Below are 24,353 nucleotides of genomic sequence, written 5' to 3'. Positions count from 1 at the left end.
CTCCACAGCCAAAAGTGTCTCTTTTCAGCATGGAATAAACCCTTAATTGTTCATTTGAACTGTGTGTAAAATGCATTGCCATTCAAAATGGTGGTTTTCAAATGGATACACTAAATACTTATTAGTCTAATACCTTTTCAAAGGTGAGCTGCAGGCAATAACTGTACTCTACAGAACAGCACATTGTGAAAGATGACTGGTGAAAAAAATTGGGAAACGCATTGTTAAAAAGAGCAGCCTAACAATCTGCATTAATAAATGTAATGCAGTAAATAGTTAAGGAAAATACACTCCAGCATACGTTATGCTTAAAGAGGCTGTAATTAATGTGCAGGATGTCAATAAAGTAATCTTGAGTAATAAACATGCAACATAAAAAATGTGATCTACTGTACTGTAGTTTAGTGCCAGGGAAAGAAACCGACTGAGTGTGCGAGAGATGTATTTAAAAAGAATCATAATGTTAATAATAATAATAATGTTTCTTTATTAGCCCTATACAATTTCTTGCATTAGGAATTTGTCTTTTCACATACCCCAGCTTTTCTCCATGGAGACACAGACACAGAGACAGGTAGAAGCTTGGGGTCAGAGTGCAAGGTCTGCCATTGTACGGCGCCCCTGGAGCAGTTAGGGTTAAGGGCCTTGCTCAGGGGCCCAACAGAGTAGGATTCCTCTGCCGGCCGCGGGATTTGAACCGACAACCTTCCAGTCACAGGCGCATATCCTTAGCCACAGAGTCACCACTCCGCCCTATCAAAACCTAAGGTCTGCAGATTTTACTAAAAAACTACATTTCGCATGGTTTGGTTCATTTAATTGGATAAACAATTCATGTAGAAATCATTACATGAGATGTAAAAGCCTAATTTAGACAAGAGAATTTCACACATACTTCATTGCTTGAGCACCAGGCCTCTGTGTCAGCATTGCACTTAAGTCAGTCACAGCAAGTTTGATGATGTCCACCTTTTTCTGACTTTCTTTGATTGAAATGGACAGGTTCAACAACTGGAAAGAAATCTTCTTGTCTTCAAACTGTAAAAAATAAAATGATCCAAAATGTTAAGCCGTTCCTTTTATTCTGCTAATTTTTGTACACAATGATATCATAGTTGTCTACAAAGGTTTTATGTACAGAATAATGCTTTTAGAGAGATGGCCATTAAATGTTACCTGATATTTTGTACCAGGTTTTCAATAGGTATTTAAAATATACTGTATTATATTCTTAAATCTGTTCATGACAACAGATAATCAAAGACGATACATAAAAAGTAACTCACATCTTTTGGCAGGGTGGGATCAACAACAGCTTCACTGTATCCGATTGCTTGGTACAGTTTAGCTTTTTCTGCAGGTGTCATCAGCTCATCAAACCCTGAAACAGAGTTATAAAAATATCTTTGATTTGTTGTTTTTTTTCAAAATGGAACTGTTTATGACGGTAATGGCAACCTGGTTGAAACCATCCTTTTGAAAAGGATGAGAAGCACACCTCACTAAATTTAATGTTATGTTGTGTAATTTATGGGATGAAATGGAGCACAATCTACAATGGAATAATGTTAAACAAATGTTGAATAAAGACCGTAGTATAGCTATAAAGTGAAAAACTTTGGTATTTCAATCTTAATTTAAAAGACTGAAATTCCTTAACACTTACAAGACTGTTGCTTTTCCCAAGACAAAAATGAGAAGAAAGAAAATACATAACAGATTTCAGGCATGACACTTAAAGGACTGGAGGATTCTTAGCATATTGTGTTTGAATTCTACTGGTTTACCACGATGAACAAAGAAGCCAAACAAAATAAGGACAAAGCATGTATTTCTTATCAGATCTTTCCAACTAGAACTACATAAGACTGTCAGACTTAATCTGTTAATGCCCTGTTAATGCAGGCGTGGGACTGGATTTCTACTGACAGATTAGTGAAAATTCTCCTTTCACTTAGCAAATTTTAATTATGTTACTAGGTCATTTGCATACCTCAGATTTACATGATTAAACCATAACAATCTGTACTGCTAATGCTTGCTATCATCTTTCACCATTAATAATTCATTGCCTTGCAGAACTTTTATCAATGTCTGAAACGATGAACAACTATATTTACTTCCAATATTCCTTCCTATATTTATCTTTATTACTACTTTACCTCGTACTGTGTTTTGGGTCATTCCCAAAGGAATTCTTAACACACTCCAGTTCTACTGAATGGATATGCTGTGATTCTACAGTAAATATTATGAGATTGATCAAGTATTTATTAAGACCCATTCCATAAACTGTGCCACCTTAAATCCATTATTAGTGTACCTCTAATGAATGCTGTATTCAAAAAAGCAACACGACCCTTCTTGAAGACTATGTATATTACAGAGACTTTTTCCCCATTTCTTCAACCTTACTGGAGAGTGTCAGACTCGCTCAGATCAATAAGGCAACTTACCTCCAGATTTGGCTTCTTTTTTGGGAGTTTCTTTCTCTCCTGACCAGCTCCACATCCACCCAAGCCAGCCACCCGATTCTTGTTCCTCCACTTTCACACCCGGCCTGTAGATCCTCATCCCCGCTTTAGTAGCCTACAAATGACCAAAATGACATTTTGATCACAAAAAAGCAAGATGGGTGTTCAATTTTCCAGATCTTTCATGTGTGTGAATATCAAGACTATTTCTGAATTCCAGAGGATAACTAAAAATAATTCTGTGGACAGAAGTGCCACCGTTTGGAACATTTGGAAATTAGATTTCCCCACAACACAAACCATTACTGAGGATACATTTCATTCTGCAACCTCATCAACTCCCCAGTGGTGAAGTGGAAGTAAATCTCAAAATATAATTTAATTAGTAAAAAGCCTCCTGTACTATAAGAGATTTCTCTATTTTCTGTGCCACTAAGCCTCTGTTCTCTACACCAGTGGTTCTCAAACGTTTTGAACCAAGTACCACCCCTGATCAAACCAAAGCATCCAAGTACCACCTCCAAGTCATCAGGAACCACAGAAAATCTCAATGACCAACATGAGTGCATGCGCACACACACTCACACACATATATAATAAAAATAGCACTGAGCACTTAGTTAATTTGGATCGTACTGCCTTGTAGGCATTTTCCGACGCTTGCTAACACTAGCAGTGCTGTCTTTGTCAGGTTCAGCAGAAGAGCTAGTGTTGGTGGCCGATAGGGTTACCATATATCCAGATTTTCCCAGCCATGTCCTCTATTTTGATCCTTATATCTCCGTCCGGGGGGAATTTTCAAATATCTAAAAATGTCCGGATTTTCGACCCCATATATACATCACCATGAAGAATAATTACAAAAGTTATAAAGATAGAAAGAGAGAATTTCTTAACTTCTCTAGTTCGCTTCGCGACCCACATTGTCTTTCAGTTTTCATCCTGTATGTGGATGATTTTGTAATGTGAGAGCGAAATTGGGCGTCAATATCAGCATCTTTACTCAGTCTGTGAAGTGCAGAAGCATTCCTTCGAAAGGCTCCCTATTTTGTTTCTTGTTTTCCTACCCTCAAACACAATGCCAAAGCAAAAGCGCAAATTCACAGCACAACTAAAAAATTAATTTCCGTGTTTTCGAAGTGGCAGAGAAAACTGGGAAACTGAATGTTTGGTGTGTAAGCCGGGTACTTTTGTCTCCGTAGCAAATAAAGGTGTACTTGACTTGCAAGCTCATGTTGACTCAGACAAACACAAGAAGGCAATTCAAGGAGAGTCTGTCAACCAAATTAACAGATTATTTAGTCAAATCTGGCAGCAAAACAGAGGATACTGTTATCACAGCAGAGGGGACTTATGCATTTCAAACCATTAAACATAATCACACTTACTTTACCAATGAAAATAAAAAGTGAGATATTTTGAAAACCCTCTCCATCCCTACCCCCTTCCCAGATAAGGCAATAGGAAAGTTCCTCAGGGTGTCCTCTTTTTTTTATGTTCAAATATGGTAACCCTAGTGGCCGATGTATAATCCTCCTCGTTCTCAACGGGTGTGCATGATCTATCGGCGTCAGTCTAGCTGGCGTCAGAACTCTTGACGTCTATTCCTTTCAACCATTACATAATACTTGATTTTTGTGAAGTATTCATTTTCTATCACTTGTTCTGTTGGCAAATGTGGTGCTAAGCTGCGTCTCCGACAGCTCGAGAGGAGTATGAACACTCGAGTATAAGCGCTGTATCGACGTAGCTAAGTACATAGGCTGCGTATTTGACACAAACTAATTTTATTAAAACAGAAAATATGAAAACCTGTCTCAAGCTTTCTGAAACCGATTAAGTAAATTACAGATGAAAAATTTACATAATAATAATTCCCAATTTTTCAGTGCACACACCAAAATTCCAGGGTCATCTAGTGTACCACCTGGGGGTGTACCACCTGAGTACGTGTACCACAGTGAGAACCACTGCTCTAAACCATCTTGAAGTAATTCATGATTAATGGACTGTTATTCCACTGTATTTTCAAAAAGATGAACCCAAACAGGTCAACGATATCAATATATATGATAGCAAGGTATGGAACGCACCTCCATTTCAGCCTGCTGACGCGCCAGCGTAATGTTAAATAAATCCAATGTTCTTTCAGGTTGCTGAAAATGCAGAGAAGACATAACAGATCAATACATAGAGCCTTAAGATACAAAAACATCCGATCAACTGCAGTTTTTGATTAATTTGATTTTAGGAGCATTACCAATACAATTATTACAAACCTCAAGGCTCTTTAAAAGATCCTCACTTGGCTTCTTGCTGGTTATTTTCATTTTATACAATTCTTTGTACTTCTTCACTTCCTGTCTGTGCTTCCGGATGTGGTGCCATGACCACATGTGAAGACCAGGCTTTACATTCACCTCCAATATTCCTGTTATTACGTACTGCCACCTGGTTGCAAAGAAAACATGAATTTACATTCAATTGAAAAAGACATCTCCTGTTGGGAAATACAAATGACCATACTGGCATACAGCAATAAAAAACTTTCACTGAAAGCAAGCATATGTATTGTATATATTTAGAAAACTGGAATACCATTGGTAAGCATTTGTGTGAACAGGAACATCTGGTCGGTACTTCCTGTATGGCAAATTTCTTGACATCATATCCACGGATCCAAGAAGCTCCAAAATGCTTATGTACTGAAATACAATATTTCAACAATGAAAAACAGATTCATTATTTGTTGAATTCCCCCTGCACATTCTTCACCATAGTTAAACCATTGAAGCAGAACTTAATCCTCCAAATCTAGTTAATATTTACTATAGTTTTATCTGTTAATGACTATAGTTCTATCTGTTATGCACTCAGCCTCTTCTATTTGATTACAACGTTAAATCTAATTCAACTTATACAGTAACTTACCTGAGGTCTGTTGAGATCAATGGCAACTTCTGGGAGGTTAACGACCAAGTCCATTTTTGGTGAGGAAAAGTCAATGTCTGCACGTGGATTCATACGAAGTTTAGCTCTGGTCGATATTGGACGAAATACTATAAACGAACAAATAATATTTCAAATCATTTTGAAAAAAAAATTTGTTCTAACAGTATTTGCAATGGATCGTTTGGTTAATTGATTGCTTAAAAAAGAAGTGAAAAATATTTCTAAAATTAACTGATGATTTTATATATACTGATGGAAAAAAAGAAACGCAACACCTCCTCCTCCACACTCTGGCCCTCCCGCCTGAATGGAACAGGCTAAAGAGTGTCTCATCCATGAAGAGGACCTGATGCCACTGCTGACGAGTCGTCGCAGCCTCTGTCTGGCCCAAGCCAGTCGGGTGTGACGTCTAGGAGGTGTGAGCTGAGGGCCTCTGACAGGTTGCCTTGTTCTAAGGCCAGCAGCATGGAGCCTCACTGTCCTGTCACTAGGGCATTGTGTCCGCCGGCAGTTTCAGCAGCTGTACAGGGAGCTGATCTGAAACGATCTCTCAAATGGACCAGTCTGATGTGTCGGTGTAGTCACTCTAATGCGACCAGATCATGGAAGGTCATCTATCTTGCCGGGCTATTGAAACCTTCTCTGCAGTCAGGATACAGTGGACTGGCTTACTCCATAGTGTCTGGTAACGCTGTCACACGACATGTCTGCCTGCAGCATGCCAATGTCCCTCTCCCTGGCTTCTGGTGACATTCGAGGTATTATGGAATGCACAGAAAACTGACTGAGTGTGGCCTTTTCTCACAGTGATCTAAGCTTTGAATTAAGGCCTTTTTAAAGGTCACCTGATCATGCATTGTTCCACCTGGACCTCGTTGGGTAAAAGTTCACCTAACGAGCTTTTGTGTGATTGGCAAGTTGCAATGACTCACTGCACAAGCTGTATTGCTATATTGCTGGTCAGAGGGCTTTTTGTGAAACTACATAAGCTGTAACAATAGTATTCTCATTATAGAAAAGGTTGTGTTGCTTTTTTCCATCAGTATATATTTCTGAGATATATAAAGCAATAAAGAAATAAAGCAACCCAAACAAATTACAGTGTCCTCCCAATTTTTCCTGCAACCCAACTATAATTAAATAATCCTGCAAAAATGTATGAAGACAACTTAAGATGGCAATTTGCAATACTTTGTATCCTGAAGACACATGGTGTACTGGATATCTCTAACTCCTTCCTTTGAATTTATATTGGCCTCCCAAACCACTTCTTTTACATGAAGGAACTAGAGTATATCTATAATTCGAAGAGATACTGTTTCTTACTAAAATCATAGTCCTGTGGTATCAAATTGTGCATTGCAATGCTGGTCTTCAAACTTCTCTAAATAGAAAAAGAACAAATAAGAAATTAGAAACAGAACCTTTAACATTAAGAGCACAGATTTCTGAAATAGTTTTCAGTCACATGAAATTGTTCATTTGTGAACATTTTAAATTATCTTAATAGTGGCACATGTAGAGCATGAAGAACAAATGAATGGTGTCTTCACCTTCTGTATAGAATGTAGTATATAATCTAGTCATTATTTGCCAGTTGTGTGCCTTAATCCATTTATTAGGTTATCAGTTCTCTAACATAAAAGAAGGTGCAAAGTTCGGAAACTTGCTTTGCTCTTTTAAAGTGCAAAGTGAGCGGCTACAATTACAATCTGCTACTTCCTGTCTTCCTGCAAAAAAATCCTAAACAATCAAAAGGAAAAAAAGTTTGTTTTATTAGTAAAAATGGTATCTGTTGCATGAAAAGCAAACAAAACCTGATGCCAACGTGACTGATTACTCACCAGGGCTTCTCCAGGGCTGTGAACTGAGTAGAGTTCTGAATTTACATTCCAGTATGCAAAGAGATTATCCAGACGAACAAGCTGCAAACAAACCACCATCTAACATTATAAACATATTAAACATCTACAGTATTTTACAGAAAGAGTTACAAGTAATCCTTGCTGCAGTCACACGGAGAACAAAAATAAAATCTAATTTAAAAAAGGACTTATTGACTACAGTTACAGGTTTGGAAACTATATATATGTTATGTTAAACAGTACCATTCAAAACGAGAAAAAACAACAAAGTAGTTTTTGTAAAATTTTCTTTTACTTGCTGTTTTCAAAATCTGAATCTCTTATTAAAAGACTTATTAGAGGCTATTTTTATTTACTTAAATTTTAGCAATTTAATACTGGAAATAACAATAAGCAAATTAAATTGCTCAATTAACCAACCAACAAAAGACAACTGCACCTTAAAAAATAACTTGGCTTTTTCATCCAGTAGACATGGGTTCCAATTCTCATCTGCTGTCTGCAGGAAGATGACAGCTGAATTACAACACTGCTTTGTTTTAATGGGACTTAAATACTGCTTTTAAGGGGACAAGACACTGCTTGTCATAAATTTAGAGAAAGAAAATGGAAATGCAAATAAGATCCTAATATTAAATCACATACAATACTCTCCAGATGTATTCATACCCCCAGTGAAATAGGAATTGGATAACGTGTCTTGCTTAAAACCATTCTTTAAAATGTTCTACTGTAAATTTAATAACTTTGGACAGAGGAAAGTATTTTTTAATGTTTATGTTGATCAGAAAAAATTAACTGCCAGAAAACTAGAGGGACATTTATTGGAATTAGAAATTTATAGCACTACATATTTGTATGTAATCAAGAAGGGACAAGGCACAGTAAGTGAGAACATGCAATATATTCTTAGGCAGAAGACAGGAAAAGAAGAGAGCAGCCAATTTGCAGGTCAGACTCTTGGGATACTGTGGTGCATTTTCGTACTTGAAAACTGCATCTAATGCCAGGGAGGCACTGACTTTAGCCTTGGCTTCCAAAAACATTTTGTAATACTGTTAATATACAATTTCTGTGTTATTTTATTTTCATTGTTACTTTCATCCAACTTTTATTTATACCCTTTTACACAGGAGAGACTTTTACTGGCTCAATCTAAGTCACCCACCAACATTCACTGACTAGTCCTGAGCCCTGATCCCACTATCCTACACTGCAGCGGTGGGTATTTCTCGAAAGGGATTTTTATCTAATATTGGAATGAGTTGTACAAACCTAGCCAGCTATGGGGTATTAAACCAACAAAGTTTCTGTTGAAGAAAGAAAAACCTGTATACTGGCTGTAAATACTGCAGGGTCATTCCTATGAACACCCTTTTGTTGGATCTCACAATATCAAATAAATGAATCATTTTCATTTGTATTATTTTCTTAACATAAGAAACAAATAAAAGTGTAGCAAGCGACACATTGGGTTACAAGCAATTTTAAGCTTGTTACGACTTTGAATGTAACATTGTCGCATCTAATTTATTTACCAATAAGAAACCAATGTTTCAGTGCATTTCACTGAAGTTTATTTAAAACCCCAAAATACCACATGCCTACTAATAAACTGAACTCCCCCTCCAAATCCCAAATAAAGAATACACAAAGGATCTGTGCATTCTATTCCAACCAGAGAGGATTCCCTAAAGCTTCTATATAGAGCAATTCTTACAATAATTAATGTAAACATACAGCACCTGAAGGCTGAGATTCTGAAGAGATACTCCAAATGACAAAGGGGAACCGGGATTAGTAATCTGAAAAAAAGGAATGTGCGTTTTAATTATCCCTTATTTAAACTAAAAACAACAAAATATTTGTTTTAGAAAAGATACAGTCCAGGTACTTACATCATCTTCATATCGCACATGGATGTTGGAGATCTTCACCTGCAGGTTTTTAATTACCTGAGTGACGAGCTTTTCAACAAAAGTGTCCTGTTTTTCTAATTTGGGATTTTCTGCATGCAAAATAAAATGCATTCATTAATTGCACAATATTAAAAGGCATTTCCTCAGCCTTCAAACAAGCTTTACTTGATATCTTGGGTTCACCGAGCATGGAAACAGCTCCCCAGAAATCGTCAGCGTTAAACATGTTTGAGGTTCAGCTGAACAAATGAAAAGAGCACAAAACATCAGCAAGTCTTCAGTGCCCGAAAATCTACCTTGTTCAGCTGCTTTCAGTTTAGTGTCTTCAATTCTTTGCAGCTCCCTTTGTCGTGCCTCTTGTAACTGTTTCTCTTCTTTTTCTGCATCATATTTTATACCTAAGAGGCAGGTATTAAAAATAAGGATTAGTACCAAAGCAACTGAAACATCAGTATGTAGTTTACTATCTGATTGCTCTTTATACATTATACATTATACATCTGAAACTCCTATTCAGAAAAATAAATTGAAACTTGTCATCTGATGATCCCATTCTTTGGAAGCTATCAATTTTTATAAGAAATTTATTTTTCCATATAGACTTTTCAAAGACAGTGCATGGAGGTATCAAGCTTAACAGTTAATGGGTAAATGCTAATTTTTTCAGAGCATCCCCTCCAGAAGAAAGAAATACTGTTTACAAAGTAATATTTTAAGTATTTGTGTATACAGCAATATAGTAAATCATAGGGCACATATTAGCCCAACCTTCTTGCATAAATTTACTTCAAGAGAATAAAAGGTTTCTCATAAGTACATTCTTTTGCAAGTCTTGTTTTTGTCACATTCCTAATATAAGACTCATCAAATCAAGTGCAGAGAAACCGGTTTGTGCCAGAACCTGACAATATACAAGGGTGTGCAGGAAACAAAAGGTAACAGATCTAATCCCTTCCCGACACACAGACACCAAATGAAATTAGTTTACAAATATTATATTCAAAGTCTTACTGGCAGTAGGAACAATCAGAAGGTATACTCCATCAAGAGTGGCTTCCACTGACTGAGAATATAGATTTTTCCATGGTATCTTCAATTCAAGCTTTCCTGAGAAACAACAAGCGTTTAAAAGTTGTGTGAAGGATTTAGTTATGCAACAAAATATCTAGCCTAATAACAATAGCAAAAGGCATAAGAATTGCAATAGTCATCAGAAAGGGAACTTTTCATGAGAAACAAGGAACATGCTGAACCATGTTTAGAATGGAGAATTCTGATGTGCATTTCTTCATTGTTTTAATGCACACTGCAGGTAATTTGTCCACTTCTCCAATTTTGTAAGGATGCCTTACTATTTTAAGAAATGCATTAAAAAGATCAGGATAAATATCGGAGGCAACCTACACAGCTTTAAATAGTCTCTCCACCTTTCTGTGCTGCATCTTCCAACATTAATTTACATGTACCTAGACTAGTGATCACGAGGTGTTAAAACTCTGAAATGATCTAATGTATTCCTTTTCTATTTTAATCCCATATTAAAAATTACACATAGCAGAGACCTAGAAGCTAGGCGAACACTTCTATTCATCTTTTCAACTATTAAAAAAATAACATACACCGCTCTTAATCACTAGAAATACACTATACACGGTTATTAATAAAAAGTGACACAGCATCCTCTTCAGCATCCTAGAAGAAAAATCTAGTGTCAATAGCCTGAGGTGAAAGTTTCTTCAATCAACCACACAAATGTACACTTCAAATGATGAATGTGTATCATTAAACAGAGAGCATCTACCCATGGAAATGTCTTTTGAAATACTAGATGCAATGCAGATTTCTTACAGGTGTCAAGTATCAATGTCTCCTTCATTTAAGGAGTTGTTCCCAGAGGATTCAGAGGGTTAGGCAACAAGTCTGACATATTAGTCAGGAATCAGAGAAGCCTCATCGCGATATTTACTACACCTGCAAGCCTGAGAGAAAACACCTCACACTACGTTCTGTATCACATAATACATAAAAACTATTTAAAAATATTTTCTAGTGCTGTAATCAATAAAGCAGTATGAATAAATCATAAACTGAAATGTAATTTGTGCAAGCTAGCCTGCAGAGTGTAGAAGTTTAATTTTTAGCTCAAGTTTTCTTTATTGCCTGTTATTTTCCTAATAATAGTAAGTGTGTAATGTGATTTTTATTGGTGATCAACAGTGCATCACACCTTATCGCCTTTTAACACCCATACACTCTGAACTTTGAATAAAACTTTGCAAGGTTGCAAGATTACTTAAACTTCATATCAAGAGGGCTCATGAGGAGTATAAAGGACAAAGATTGTTCTCCAACCCTATAGTTAGTAACAGGGTACCAAATGTATTTCAAAGTATTACATTACCTCTGTCGTAAATTAAACTTTTCACGAAGTTTATAAAAATAATAAGACTTACATTTAATGAAGACAAGTAGAGTATTATGGACAGGTTATGTAGTATAGTAAATCCACAAACAATACATACAAAATGGAAAACACTCCTCTTGAAGAGTTACAGTACTTTTTCTGTGTTTACTTTTTACTTATGAAGATAACTTCATGAGAGGAAGTATTAAGACAAGCAATGTTAGCATATTTGATTAAACGTTCAGAATTAAAAACGAGAAACTCTATGATAATTGTACAATTTACTAGTATGACCCCATTAAGCATATTCTGTAAATCTGTAGTCATTATTTTGGTCTACTGCTCACAAGGAAAGATATTGCAGCTTACTTGGCTTAAATAAATGTCCTATACTGAGAGGCAGAAGAACTAAACCTAACCTTAACATGAATCAATCGATCAGAATCATCAAAAGCTGGTGTCTTTCAAGAAACGTCTGGATGAGATCAATCCATCACTAGCAACAAAATTGTCTAGATGAAATAAACAGAAACCTTGTTTATAATCCGTCTTATGTTCTTAATATATTCTTTGAAACACTGGCATTAATGGCACAAACATATTTTCACTGATCCTCTTTAATAATAAGCATTTAGGAGAAAAATATAGTGCTCTGATGACTAAATTAAGTTATAAACGGCTATTGTTTTACTATTTATCATTTTTAAACTTACAACTTATAATGTACTTTTTTTGTCTTACTGACTTTCAGAGATTTTTTCTTCTAGCATATTCCTGGAAAAAAAAAAGCCTTAACATTTCACTTATTCATGTGCTGGGGGTTCTGTGTTGCAAATGCCGGAGGTCTAGTTTCATACTTTCCACTGTTGTGGAATTCATTCATTAATCATTTCCTAACAAACAGACAAATAGGTTACTCAGAACCAAACTGGCTAGATGTTTTGAATGGCCTTCCATTTATAACCCAACTTATCTTTTTGGAGGTACACACCATTCTGTGGGATCAGTGAAGTTTGTTTGCTTTGCTACTTTTCAGTTTTAATACATTTTTTTTAATGGAAATGGACAGATTATAATCCAACCAACAACTGGCTGGGTATGAAATAATATATAAAGAACTAAAATCTAGAATAGGCCAGTGTGTTTTCCCTTAAAGAAGCCAAGACATCAAAGATTTAAAAAAGTTATTAAGCTCAGATCCCTGAAGATTCACAATGCTCCTGAAAGGTCAAATTTCAATCCAGCAAAAAAAAATGTCTAACACCAAGAAAGGTGTTAAATTGACACATCACACACAGTCCATGAGTAAGATGCAGAACAGCACCAGTTAAGAATGTAAGAGTTTGCAAACAGTAGGAAGACATTTAACCTAGCTAGCAAGAGATGTGACCTGAGGATAATATTCAGATGTTTCTTGAAAGAAGAAAAGAAACATTTTTTTTCATTTTTTTAAATGTATCATATAGAAAACAAATAGTCAGATAATACAGTTGAAACCAATTTAAGACTTTTTAAGTAATGGCATTCCCCTAATTTACCAAATGTAAGCTGCAAAAAAGTTACAAAACAAAACAAAATTAATATAAAGCAATTAAGATGAAGAAAACATTACCGACAACCAAACTATCTTACCTATATGTCCTGCTCGAACTTTAAATGGAATATCCAATTGGCTCTGAAAGAAAAAAAAAGGGGGATTTTCTTTTTGTCAAAAAAGAGCATTTGTCACTATGACAGAAAAGTATTAACAAGAATTAAAACAATTAAATATTAAATACATCAATCGTCAAAGTGGTTGTGACACACAGAGTAAAACCTAATAAACAAAGATATTGCTTTGTTTCACTTGATTTCTGAACACTTCTTATGGAATTATACACATCTACTTGTTTGGGACAAAAGAAAGCAACAAGTGTATTCAAATACAAGACCTAGTGTAATATTCAATTTTTGTTTATTTCCAAAACTGTTAAACACTTACCAATGCATTTTCTTTGATATCAAGATTTTTGAGTACAGCATCACCTAAAAAAAGAAAATGGAAAAAAAATGTAAAATGTGTAAGAAGAAGTGTCACACAATATACATGACTGGATTAATCAAAACAGTTGTTCCACTGTAACAGCTCTAGGACAAGTCAGAAATTGTACTTTTTGTGAGAGAGGAGAGACCAACATTGCCACAAGAGAGCACTGCCCTCTTTTGAGTTCAATATAGACATTTGTGAGCTAGACATCTTTCTAATAAAATGTATTATTAAAAAACATTGTTTATACTGTACCTACAGCAAATTCATAAAGTTATCAGGAAAATTAAAAATCTTTTAAGTGACAGGTGCACTGCCATTTTATTGAACAGACATTGGTAAACTGATTACCATTTGCTAAAAATGTTTTCTCATGAAGAGGATTGACTAGCAGTGTAAACTACAGGCTAGTAGTGCGTGTGGGTATGGCCGCTAGCAGAAGCCATACAAGCTGCTCATCTGCACAGCTTGTTCTGCACTGGGTTAAGTTGTTTTGTAAGGTCCCATCACCTTCCTCTTCTATAGCCTGGACAAGCACTAGCTGTATACAGCTCCCTGAGCCCTATAGTAGATGCTGTACGTAACCTCACAGATTTACCATGAGACTCAAGTCTGATGAATGGGGTATCCAGAGCATATCCGTCATATTCTCATCTTGCAAGAAGCTGGTTTTACACAAGCAGCACGAGGATGTGCACTGCATGGTTTCCCAATAGGATACACCGGCAAGAAGGGCAGCCATTGAGATACCAGAAACTGATAGCAAAACAGTGCTGTAAAATCAGCCTAGAATTAATCGCTACAAGTGGAGTTCTGTAGTGATTTGACACTCCTGGCCAGATCATCATCATTTAAAAAAAAGTCATGGCACAACTAAAGATGAATCAATTTGAAGAATTTCTCCAAGGTACTGAAAATACAATGGACTCGTTCTCTTGATAACTGAGGTATATTGGTTATTTTCTTTTGTAAAGTTCATGTGTCTTGACATTTCAGCAGGTGAAGTTACCTCATCTCCAGTGCCCAATCAAATGTTTAACCATTAATGAGGTGATTTCATGCTTATACAATAAACACATTCCAGTCAGTCATGAAAGATCAATTAAACCAAAATTAAGCCAAAGCCATTTAATCAATATCCTGAATCTGTATACAATAATAATAAAAATGTATTATTTTTCTAAAAACATACAGTACATGCTTAAACTTCAGAGCTTATGGTATTCTACCAGCTGTACTTAAAGTAACAATTATAAAAGTAACAGTTATTACACATTAATTCACCTTTAAAATACTGTAGCATTTTACAATACTTTAAAATACTGCAGCATTTGAATGTCTAAACATCACTACCAATCAAAATGCTTTGCATCTGAGCCTTATGAAACTGAAACTACACCATAATGTAGTAAGTTAAGTGAATGTGCAGTACTGATAGCTTTCTCAAGGTCTGTGACTGTTGCTGTAAATCCCATAAACAACCTTGAACAACAATTCCGCACAGTTCAGAGGGAAGGAAAACTCGAATGAAGACTATAACCGACTATTACAAACTGCAAACATTTCTTTCACTAAAATACTAACCCCTAATTAATGTAAATCTTATGCTTCGCGTGTAAAACTATGGATGTAATCTAGTGATTTAGTAAGGTGCTTTACTTATATTATCATCTGTTCTCCAAAATTTGTTTTTATTTTAGCTACACTGAGTTATCCATCTCAACTGGGAATAAAGAGGGGACTATTAATTGCATAGGAACAAAACATCAGTTCCAGAGACTAGCTCTTAAAAAATCCCTTATTAGCCAGGTCCATTTCAAGGCCAAATATTCTACCATTTAATCTTATGTCCTTAACAAAACCAGAAGATTATAACATTTTTCACCAATTATAAAAAAAATCACAGTTACAAATTCTAAACTGTGCAAACATGTACAAGAAAAGCAAGATCTAGTTGCCTGGCAACAGTGTTTGCTTAGCCAAGCAAAAACCAGAATCTAAAATTACTGCCTTTAAGTCCTGTCAGCCTCTGCTGCTACAGTACTGAAAACTGCACCAGATAGGACCTGTGGAGTAGAATGTTTTTAAATGCTGGTGTGCACAATTTGTAATTAAAGGTCTCGATGCTGGTAACATATGATTCATCAGATTTCATTTAGCAGCACACCTAATATAATCAAACACAGAAGACGTAACTATAATAATTTACAAATAAGTGCTACTGAGCTAGTGGACAAAAAAACAGAAACAGGACAGAACGAAAAGCCAATCCAGGACAACAAAAGCAAACATACCCAAAGTAAGGGCTTCTACACCGGCAAAGATCATGCGTTAATAAAGCAAATGTCATCCCAGCATTCTTAGGATGATGTATACAAACACTGGATGGTTGATTGTCCACAATTACAGTATGGCTAGTATGCTTCCAAGAAGACAATTCAGGGACTTTGGGGGGAAAAAAAATAGTGTGGTTGATTTGAGGCTCAAGATAAAACAGGTGAAGAACTGCAGATCAACTGACTGCAAAACAAGGCGAGTAGGCAGTTGGATTAACAATGGTCCTTCAAGAAATCCACAGAGCAGGACACCATAGTCAGGCTGCAGTACACAACCAGCTCATTTGGCAATGCAAGTTTTTGTCCAATGGTGCGAAGTCCATTAGCAATGAACTATCCAGCAGTGGAGAACAGAGGTAGAATCAGATTCATCTTCCTCTACCATGTTCATGACAAAGCGCAAGCAGCTCCAACCTAAAGAGCTCCACAGCCCTGGGTTCTTGGTTCCAACAGTGAATAGTTCTGGAGGTTCCATAATATTATGGAGTGCATTGATCGGGCTTGGTATGGGTGCATTCATTCCCTTAGAAGTCAAGGTTATATGTTTCTATTATTTTTAGGGCTTTTTTACACTGCACTGCTGCTATAATAGATATAGTTATGTAGTAAATAATCCAAACACACAATGTAACAGACCACAGAACACATTTACCAAACAATTAAGAAATTGAGTAGAGCTTGAGTAGGAAGTTACATCTCTATCAAACAATATTCAAATGTACATGAGTCCGTTCCTTGGTTCTTTCACTTGTATGTCAAAATGAATTTCAACAATACTACTCAGAACATTAATATAAGTTCACATAACTACAACACATTTAAGCCCATGTTCAAGAGCTTAAATGCTATTTCTTTTATAAAGTGATCAAACAAATCTTCATCCTTCATGCACATGCTAAAATATTAACATAAAAGAAACTTTGAAATCTGACCTCAAAACACTACAACATAGCTACAGTACTGTAAGCTAGTTTATCTCTTTAAATTCTTAAACTGAATAACAGGCACACAAATTTTATTCTAATGTGACAATAAAATATTGCAGTGAACCATAACCAATTATAGTACTGGAGTACTTTTTGTACTCCAAAGAATTTGGGAAGATGAAAACTTTCCACATCCTATGCCAAGTAGTTTGGACTCACTGTACTTACCACCTTTTTCACTTATATCCCTTCTCATGTTTGTATGTTTAATTTAGGTAACATAAACATTCTATTTTTATGACAAATGGTTTTGACAAATGCAGCTGAAAATAATGAACAACATAAAACATAAATACAAGTAAATGTTTATTCCATGCTGAAAAGAAAAGAGAGACAAAGTTTAGGGTGTGTGACACTGAAGAAGACACGCCTGACGAAGCCTCCACAGCCAAAACAGTGTCTCTTTTCTTTTCTGCATGGAATAAAACTGTACCTGTTCCTTTCCAGCCTACACATGCTGACTCAGGCACCTGCTTGAACTTAATAAAAACTGGTGTTTTGCGTGATGAGTACACTCAGCACTAAGAAAGCATGAATGTACAACATGTATGGAGTATCTAAGCGAGGTCATATTTAAAAAATGTTTTTTAAATATAATAGAATGCACTGGTATATAAGCAATCAAATACATGGTTGTTTTATTTTGACAGGATTAGTTGAAAGTCACTCAAAAATGAATTTTAAGGGTGTTAATATAAAGGCCAGCTTCCTATGATCTTGTAAAATATCACTGGCGCCCGCTCGCTGTACATTCTGAATCCCAACTTCATTAAGTTATGATGTACTGTGTTTCAGCTAAGTGGAGCCAGTTAATGTCTGGACCCTATCAGGGAAACTGTCTCACGTATTATATTATACTCATGAGTCAAAACAGAGGCAATACTTGTGTAGCTCTTGGCTCAGCTATTTTCCACACCACACTCATGTTCCTGACAGAATCCCTACCTTAGCAAAGTGAGCACCCTTTAGAAACACAAATATGATGGCAACAGGGGAAAGCTTCGTTACCACAGTGACAAATGTTTCATATCTTTTTCTCTGCTCGGTTAACCACTTCACTTCTTCTAAGCTTCACAATAGCACCCTTTGTTTTCTCTTTCTTAAATTTACTGCATGGTAGTTTTTGGGACACAGTGCTCAGAGATTTACTACTGTTGCACCCCTGAAAATCAACAGTATTTCTAGGTCTAGCATTGCCATTGTAGAGTGCTATTGTAGCACTCTACATTGCCATTGTAGAGTGCCTGGACCCCTGGACTTGAGCCATGAGCTCAGAGTTCCCAGTCTGCACAGGAGCAACAAGCAAAGCACCAAACCCACTGCACAGTACTGAATATCCCCCTGCTTCACAGCCCGGGATGGACTCGGGGAGAACAGGCACAGGAACCTGGAGAGCTGTAATTCTAAATAAAGAGGGTAGTTGTACACGTTAGGCTCTGTTGCAAATGCTTTAATTCTGCAAGGCATGATGGCAGATTTCTTAAAATGATAATTGTTCATGTAGTTTAAAATAATACGTAAAAGCTTAACAAACAACAGTGTTAATTCAGTGCAGCACAACACTTTGCCCTGTTAAAAATCAGTGAAAATACAAACATTATTTAACTGCTATACAAAATATGTCCATACAGTATATACTGTATAAACACTTAACCAGCTGGCAAAATGTGGTCACTAAAAGGAAAATAATTTTAGCTATACATTTGTTAAAATTACAGGTTTAAAAAACTAAGAAAAACAATTTTCTGCTGTAGATCTCTTGGAGTCTTACCATTTATGAAAGGTACAGTACTTATGCATTTGCAATGAAATACCGTCTAACTGTTTCATAGAGCCTACTCACAATGAAAGATCAATTCTGTTCAAAAGCGAGATGTACAGACTCCATTTCGCACTTTTTGAATTATATACCAGAGTAAACAACTGGGGTTATCAGACACAGTAACCACAAATAGTAATTCACACCACAGTGTATTCAGCAAATATTTTGCTAATTTGAATTTGTATTGGTTAATTCTTCTCCAAAGCAGAAGGAACCACTTAAGAAAACTGACTGAAGCTGTCCTGTTATAAAATACTTCATCTAAATAACATCAGCATTTCACAGTAGGGTAGATTTAATGCACCAGCATGGTTTCTTAGCCCTGTGCTAGATGAATCAATTAATGTACTTGAAACTGGTGTGCTATAAATGCACACCGCCAAGCTGATTCCATTGAAATCTCTTGGCTTTAGGCCTCTTTAATGCAGCCTGATAGGATTTCAGAGTCTCCTTGTAGCTATACTTGAGCACGGTCTGCCTACAGAACGCAGTTAGCTGTTTAGAGCACCAACATTAAATTGTAAAGGTTTCTACATAAAAACAGCTTGTTAATTATTCAACAATGCAAGCACTGTGACATGTTCACAAAGCACCATGTATTAAAACAAGCAGCACAACTTAAAACAAGAGTCTATCATCCAAGAACCTATATATACCAGCTGGGAAGCAAATATTAAGACATTAAATAACAAATTAACAGTTAATAGTTAACAGTTAATGCAAAAAGTTGACTAATCACTCTCTTTTATAACAGCTTCCCAGCACAGCATAATACACCAAACATCTTAACTGTCATAAAAAAAATCAACCTATAACAAGAATACCAATTAAACAGGAACAGTGCTGTTGTTTCTCCATTCTGGTTCATACAGGACGCAGAGAAGTGGATGTGCAGTACTCATGTTGATAATGTTCGCACACTTTCTGTTTTACTTATCTTGGTAAAAATCTATCCATCTCTCTCAATTTACGTTTCCTACAGCTGCGGATAATGCCACACAAACGGCCTCTGTGGTGTGTCCATTTTCAAGCCTGTTTACTACACAACAACAGGATAATTGTTTAATATAGGATATTAAACAGGACAAGTTTTTTCTTCCATTACACCAAGACAAATCTTCAAAAACTCTACCTGATATTTCACTTTTTCTCTAAACAAAGAACGTCCCTCAATGCCAACAAAACATGTGAAGGCACGCATCTTTGCGTTCACAGATCAAGGACATTTTTCCAAATGCACATATTGTTTCACACGTCTATTTTAAAGAGAGTGTGCAATGTTTAACCACATACAAAGTAATTAATAGCACAACTGCTAAGGCCATTGTTATAATAACACACATAGCAATCTTAAAAAGATCAAGTTTAACATCACTCCGACTACTACCACTACTATAAAGCAGGAACTACATACAGAATGTAGCGATGGGCATACAATAACATGTCAGTTACTCTGTGGCTGTTATCCATAAAAACAGGGATTATGTACTGTCAGTTTCACAATGTGAAGTAGCTTAAGTAACACAGGAGGCTACCGCACTGTAAGGGTGCGGTTATAGCATGCAGAATGACCCACCCCCAGTATATCCCCGATATATTTAGGATGGACAGTCGAAGAACACCAGCCAGGAATGCAAACCTAACTAGCCTAACCATTCACTGACGAAATAGGCGAGGGAAGTGTAAAGTAACATGTTAACCTTAATAAAAAACATAAGCCAAAGGCTCGGACGGTGACTTGGCGTCTTTTCCTCCCGAGCACGTTACAGTACCTCGCTCAACACCCGGGCCACCAGAGCAATTAATTTCCAGTGACCTTAACTCCCCGGGCTTCAAAGTCGTGATCTCAAACACATCTTCGCATTACAAGACAAGACGCTCGGACTCTGATTTTATTTTCACCTCCACTTACAAAATGTATCCTGTGAACCTTCATTTAAATAGTAAAGAGCTGGAAAAGCTACAGTAGATGTATTCTGTAGACACTGCTATCATTATATTACGGTCTACCGTAAACAGGCGTGCCCAATGTTAACTAGTGATGATGACAGCAAGAATGCATACCGATTTAAAAGGATCTATGGAAGATACTTCACACTGTGATCGTCTGACATTAACAGTTAAAATACGGGAACAATGGGCACATGCAGAGTGAAACAAACTTAGTAATAAAAGTGGCCAACTCGTTAGGCTATACACTGTACTGCGATTGGCGGCAGTGATAATGACAGCTGGCAAGAAGCTGTCTCTGGAAACGCTGAGGACACAAACGATTACATATCATGTAGTTTTACCTCCCCATATCCCTAGTTTGAGCTGCGAGCTGTCCAGATTCACCACGTAGTCGCCGAGAAACCTGTTCAGCACGTCAACCACCACAGACTCGAACACCATGTTGCTGTCTTCACTCCACAGAAACCATGTTGTCAGCCAACCTCGAAACTATCTAGATTTCCTGAAATAACCACACCGGAACTAGAGAGGAGGTCTTATGCGCGGAGTCGGCACTGAGCATTGAATCGGGTACGCGCGTCCCACATGGCACGCGCGTTCACGAATAAACGAAGTTGACACTGCTGGTGAACTTGGAAGATCCAAACGCCTTGAATTTGGGAAATTAGCCTAAACGTCGCATGAAGAAAATTAAAATGTTCACAGTCTTTAATAGACTACAATAAATCATTAAATATTTGTTTAGTATAAATTAAACATTAAATATGTTTAGTAACGAAACACACATTTCTGGTTATAACGCTCTGTAACCATCAGGATAGTGTGTTTAGGATAATGAAGATATTGCAGCAAAACGATTGCTTTACTGGCAGAAATTAGGGCATATAAATATAAACATAACGGTGCTATCCAATGAGTCAAACACGGTTTTTATTTAATTTATTTTAACTGCTTTTAATATTTTTTTGTTCAGAATTCTGATTCTGAGACGGACACATTCACACCAGGGCCTGTAGGAGGAAACCCTGCAGATAGCACCCCGGGTCTGGATCCTACTGTCACTACATTGCCATCACAACAAAGCACCAGCTGGGAGATATTCAATTCAATTAAAAGGCATGTTGGAGAACTGTGTTACATTTAAAACCAGAGAACTGAAGTGCGGCGGGATAGTCCTTGTATCTCGGCAGTCACAACTCCTCCAGTCAACAGTTTCCATGAAACCCCTCTGCAGGTATCTGTGCCATCCTGGGAATTCACTACTTGCACCCAAATGCCAGCCGTCTGTTTTAAAACCCTGACCTTAAGGTAAGTGGGTATCTTTGTGCAAAACACTTAACCTCATGACAAATGTCTAATATGACTACACGCTCTTTTTGTACTAACCTCAATAAGCAAAAATACTGGTACATTCTCCTTCCACAACAGCACTATTTTCTACTATCTTGTTTTCATATACTGTGTTTCAAGGTTGTAAATGATCATAAGAATTTTATCAGCATCTTTCTTTGTTCAAATAAATTAGCAAAACAGAGGCAAAATTAAAAGCTTTAGGTCAGGTAACATCCAGTGCATTTGTCACATGCTAAATAAACAGAACAGGCAATGATAATGTGGTAGTACAATATATAAAAGCTTTGAAGGGTGGTTGCATCAGAGTGTAAATGACAAATAATTACAGGGACCCTGGCAAAGCTCTGTACCAGAGGAACAAAGAAATGTATAGTGTTCAAAGTGCTCTCATTGTGTGGGCAGCAAGTTGTCGAAATGTTTTTTTTAATTAAGAAAATGTGATAGTTCTCAGAAAGGACTCAGATATTTTAGACACACAGAGATAAAGAATATAATGTTGGTTTTCAAATGGACTGGAGCTATAAGTTATTTGTCAAAGACCCACCTTTCTTTATTGACTTTCCTCTAGATTCTTGAGGCCACGCAAATGTTTGGTTTGCTTCTCTTTATTGTTTCCGTACTGCTACATGAAGTAACACTGATACAGCATTAGAAGTAAGATGGTCTACCGGGTTTAGTTTTGTCAAGCCTCAATATAATTTGTATTTTACTCCAACACAAATATATTACACCATTGCAATATTTTTTCTTTGGCTTTAGATGATCCATTTTTACCCATGCTTGTAATCTATTATACTCATTTTCCCTTATTGGCCCTAGTTCTTTTTATGTAATTTTCTTAACTGCAATCTTTCTGCTGATTTGTCTGAATTAATTTATTAAAGTGATTTTTAAAGCTTTCTAGCCTTTGATAAGGTTACTCTCGGGATCAATTTGTTCTGTGGATCTAGCACAGTATCTTTAAATTTTAATCATCTGTTCTCTACAAATTTCATGCTTATCCTACTCCATTCTCAATCTCTTAATTTCTGTTTTATTCTTTCACAGTCCGCTCTCCTGAAATGTTTTTTTTAGATTTTCCCAAATAAGATTTTCAAGTCATTTGTTTATTTTTCAAGGATACTATATTAATTTAATTTGCTTATAAAACTCATTGATAACAAATGCCAGTTATCCATTGTCGGCAAAAGTAGCACACAACAGAAAATATCTGTAAATATGATTTTATTCTCCTCTACAATATAATTGAAGTCAGATTCACAGAAGGTTTTGCACACAAGTGTCTGCTTGCTAAATGTACAAAATCACACACAGCACGACACATTTATACATAAGGGAAACATAACTGGGCCGTACAACCATGTTACCAGAAAAAAAAAGAAAACGTATATTAAGGCAGACAGAATTCTTAACACTTTTACATGTGAAAAGGTGGTAAAAAACTATCTTTAAAATTCTCAAAAAAGTATTTGAGCCAGTAGCATTTATTGCATTTCTAATACCTCTCAGTATATACTGTATTTATAAGATTTTTTCTTCATTTTTTACGTAGTCAGAAACACATTGTTAAGCACAACTGGCTCTTGATGAGCAGTTTACTTTAGACAGCAATGAGCAAGTAGTCTGCAAAGAAGCAATATAATTAAGTCTGAAAATAGTAAGGAACTCTGCCTGAAAGACAATTGAAGAAAAATAACATAATTGAGCTAGTGGCTTACTTAGCTCGAAGCAGTGCTTATTACAGGGCCTTGGAGTGCTCATCATACGTTCGGTTCCTTGGTAAAGCCCAGTCTATTACTTGTTTTATAGACAGTAGTGAAGCTGAGGCTGTTTTTAAGTACGACTCAAAGAAGCAGCTGTATGAGAATCCAAGAGTGAAGATTAATACAGTATTAACATGCTTGTTTGTGCTTTAAAAGCTGTTTCTACCAAATGACAACTCGAGAAAAAAAATATTGTCCAGAATCACAAAACACTAAAGAATAATTCTGTGAGAAGTTATTGTCATCTTTTTAACAAATGGTGTTTTGAAAACAAGAACTTGCATGTGTTAAGCCAGCATCTAAGGGATCAATGACACAGAAAAGTTGTAGTTGCTAGTTTCAGAAAATGAATTCTGGTTTATTCTATTTTATTTAATGATGATGAGTAAAAGTCAAACATTTGTGGGGATAATAAATATAATTCAGTAAAATATATTTATATTCACCTCTGGAGTGTAAATCAGTCCCTTGTCTTTTATCAAAGGGTATAATCAATTAGG

The 24,353-nt window shown here is 36.2% G+C and overlaps 1 protein-coding gene across 2 annotated transcripts in view; it reads right to left on the bottom strand.

The window, feature by feature from the left end:
• Nucleotides 1-21,264, bottom strand: part of vps13a (vacuolar protein sorting 13 homolog A) — a 73,265-nt gene extending 52,001 nt beyond the window's left edge. For both annotated transcript variants that reach the window (XM_088630158.1, XM_088630159.1), the window contains exons 1-17: nucleotides 21,079-21,264; nucleotides 13,596-13,639; nucleotides 13,247-13,289; nucleotides 10,222-10,317; nucleotides 9,507-9,608; nucleotides 9,190-9,299; nucleotides 9,037-9,096; nucleotides 7,731-7,790; nucleotides 7,271-7,351; nucleotides 6,753-6,810; nucleotides 5,406-5,533; nucleotides 5,073-5,179; nucleotides 4,754-4,925; nucleotides 4,568-4,630; nucleotides 2,457-2,589; nucleotides 1,287-1,381; nucleotides 896-1,038 (exon numbers count right to left, since the gene is read on the bottom strand). In XM_088630158.1, coding sequence (XP_088486284.1) covers nucleotides 896-1,038; nucleotides 1,287-1,381; nucleotides 2,457-2,589; nucleotides 4,568-4,630; nucleotides 4,754-4,925; nucleotides 5,073-5,179; nucleotides 5,406-5,533; nucleotides 6,753-6,810; nucleotides 7,271-7,351; nucleotides 7,731-7,790; nucleotides 9,037-9,096; nucleotides 9,190-9,299; nucleotides 9,507-9,608; nucleotides 10,222-10,317; nucleotides 13,247-13,289; nucleotides 13,596-13,639; nucleotides 21,079-21,178 — 1,595 coding nt within the window. In that variant the 5' untranslated portion in view covers nucleotides 21,179-21,264. The remainder of the gene's footprint in view (nucleotides 1-895; nucleotides 1,039-1,286; nucleotides 1,382-2,456; nucleotides 2,590-4,567; nucleotides 4,631-4,753; nucleotides 4,926-5,072; nucleotides 5,180-5,405; nucleotides 5,534-6,752; nucleotides 6,811-7,270; nucleotides 7,352-7,730; nucleotides 7,791-9,036; nucleotides 9,097-9,189; nucleotides 9,300-9,506; nucleotides 9,609-10,221; nucleotides 10,318-13,246; nucleotides 13,290-13,595; nucleotides 13,640-21,078) is intronic.
• Between the last annotated feature and the right edge of the window lie 3,089 nt (nucleotides 21,265-24,353).

The sequence above is a fragment of the Lepisosteus platostomus genome, chromosome 4, assembly GCF_059453375.1.
Source record: "Lepisosteus platostomus isolate fLepPlt1 chromosome 4, fLepPlt1.hap1, whole genome shotgun sequence".
Taxonomy (NCBI): domain Eukaryota; kingdom Metazoa; phylum Chordata; class Actinopteri; order Semionotiformes; family Lepisosteidae; genus Lepisosteus; species Lepisosteus platostomus.
Note: the sequence above shows the minus strand (reverse complement) of the source record. Positions and strands in the feature narration are given on the sequence as shown.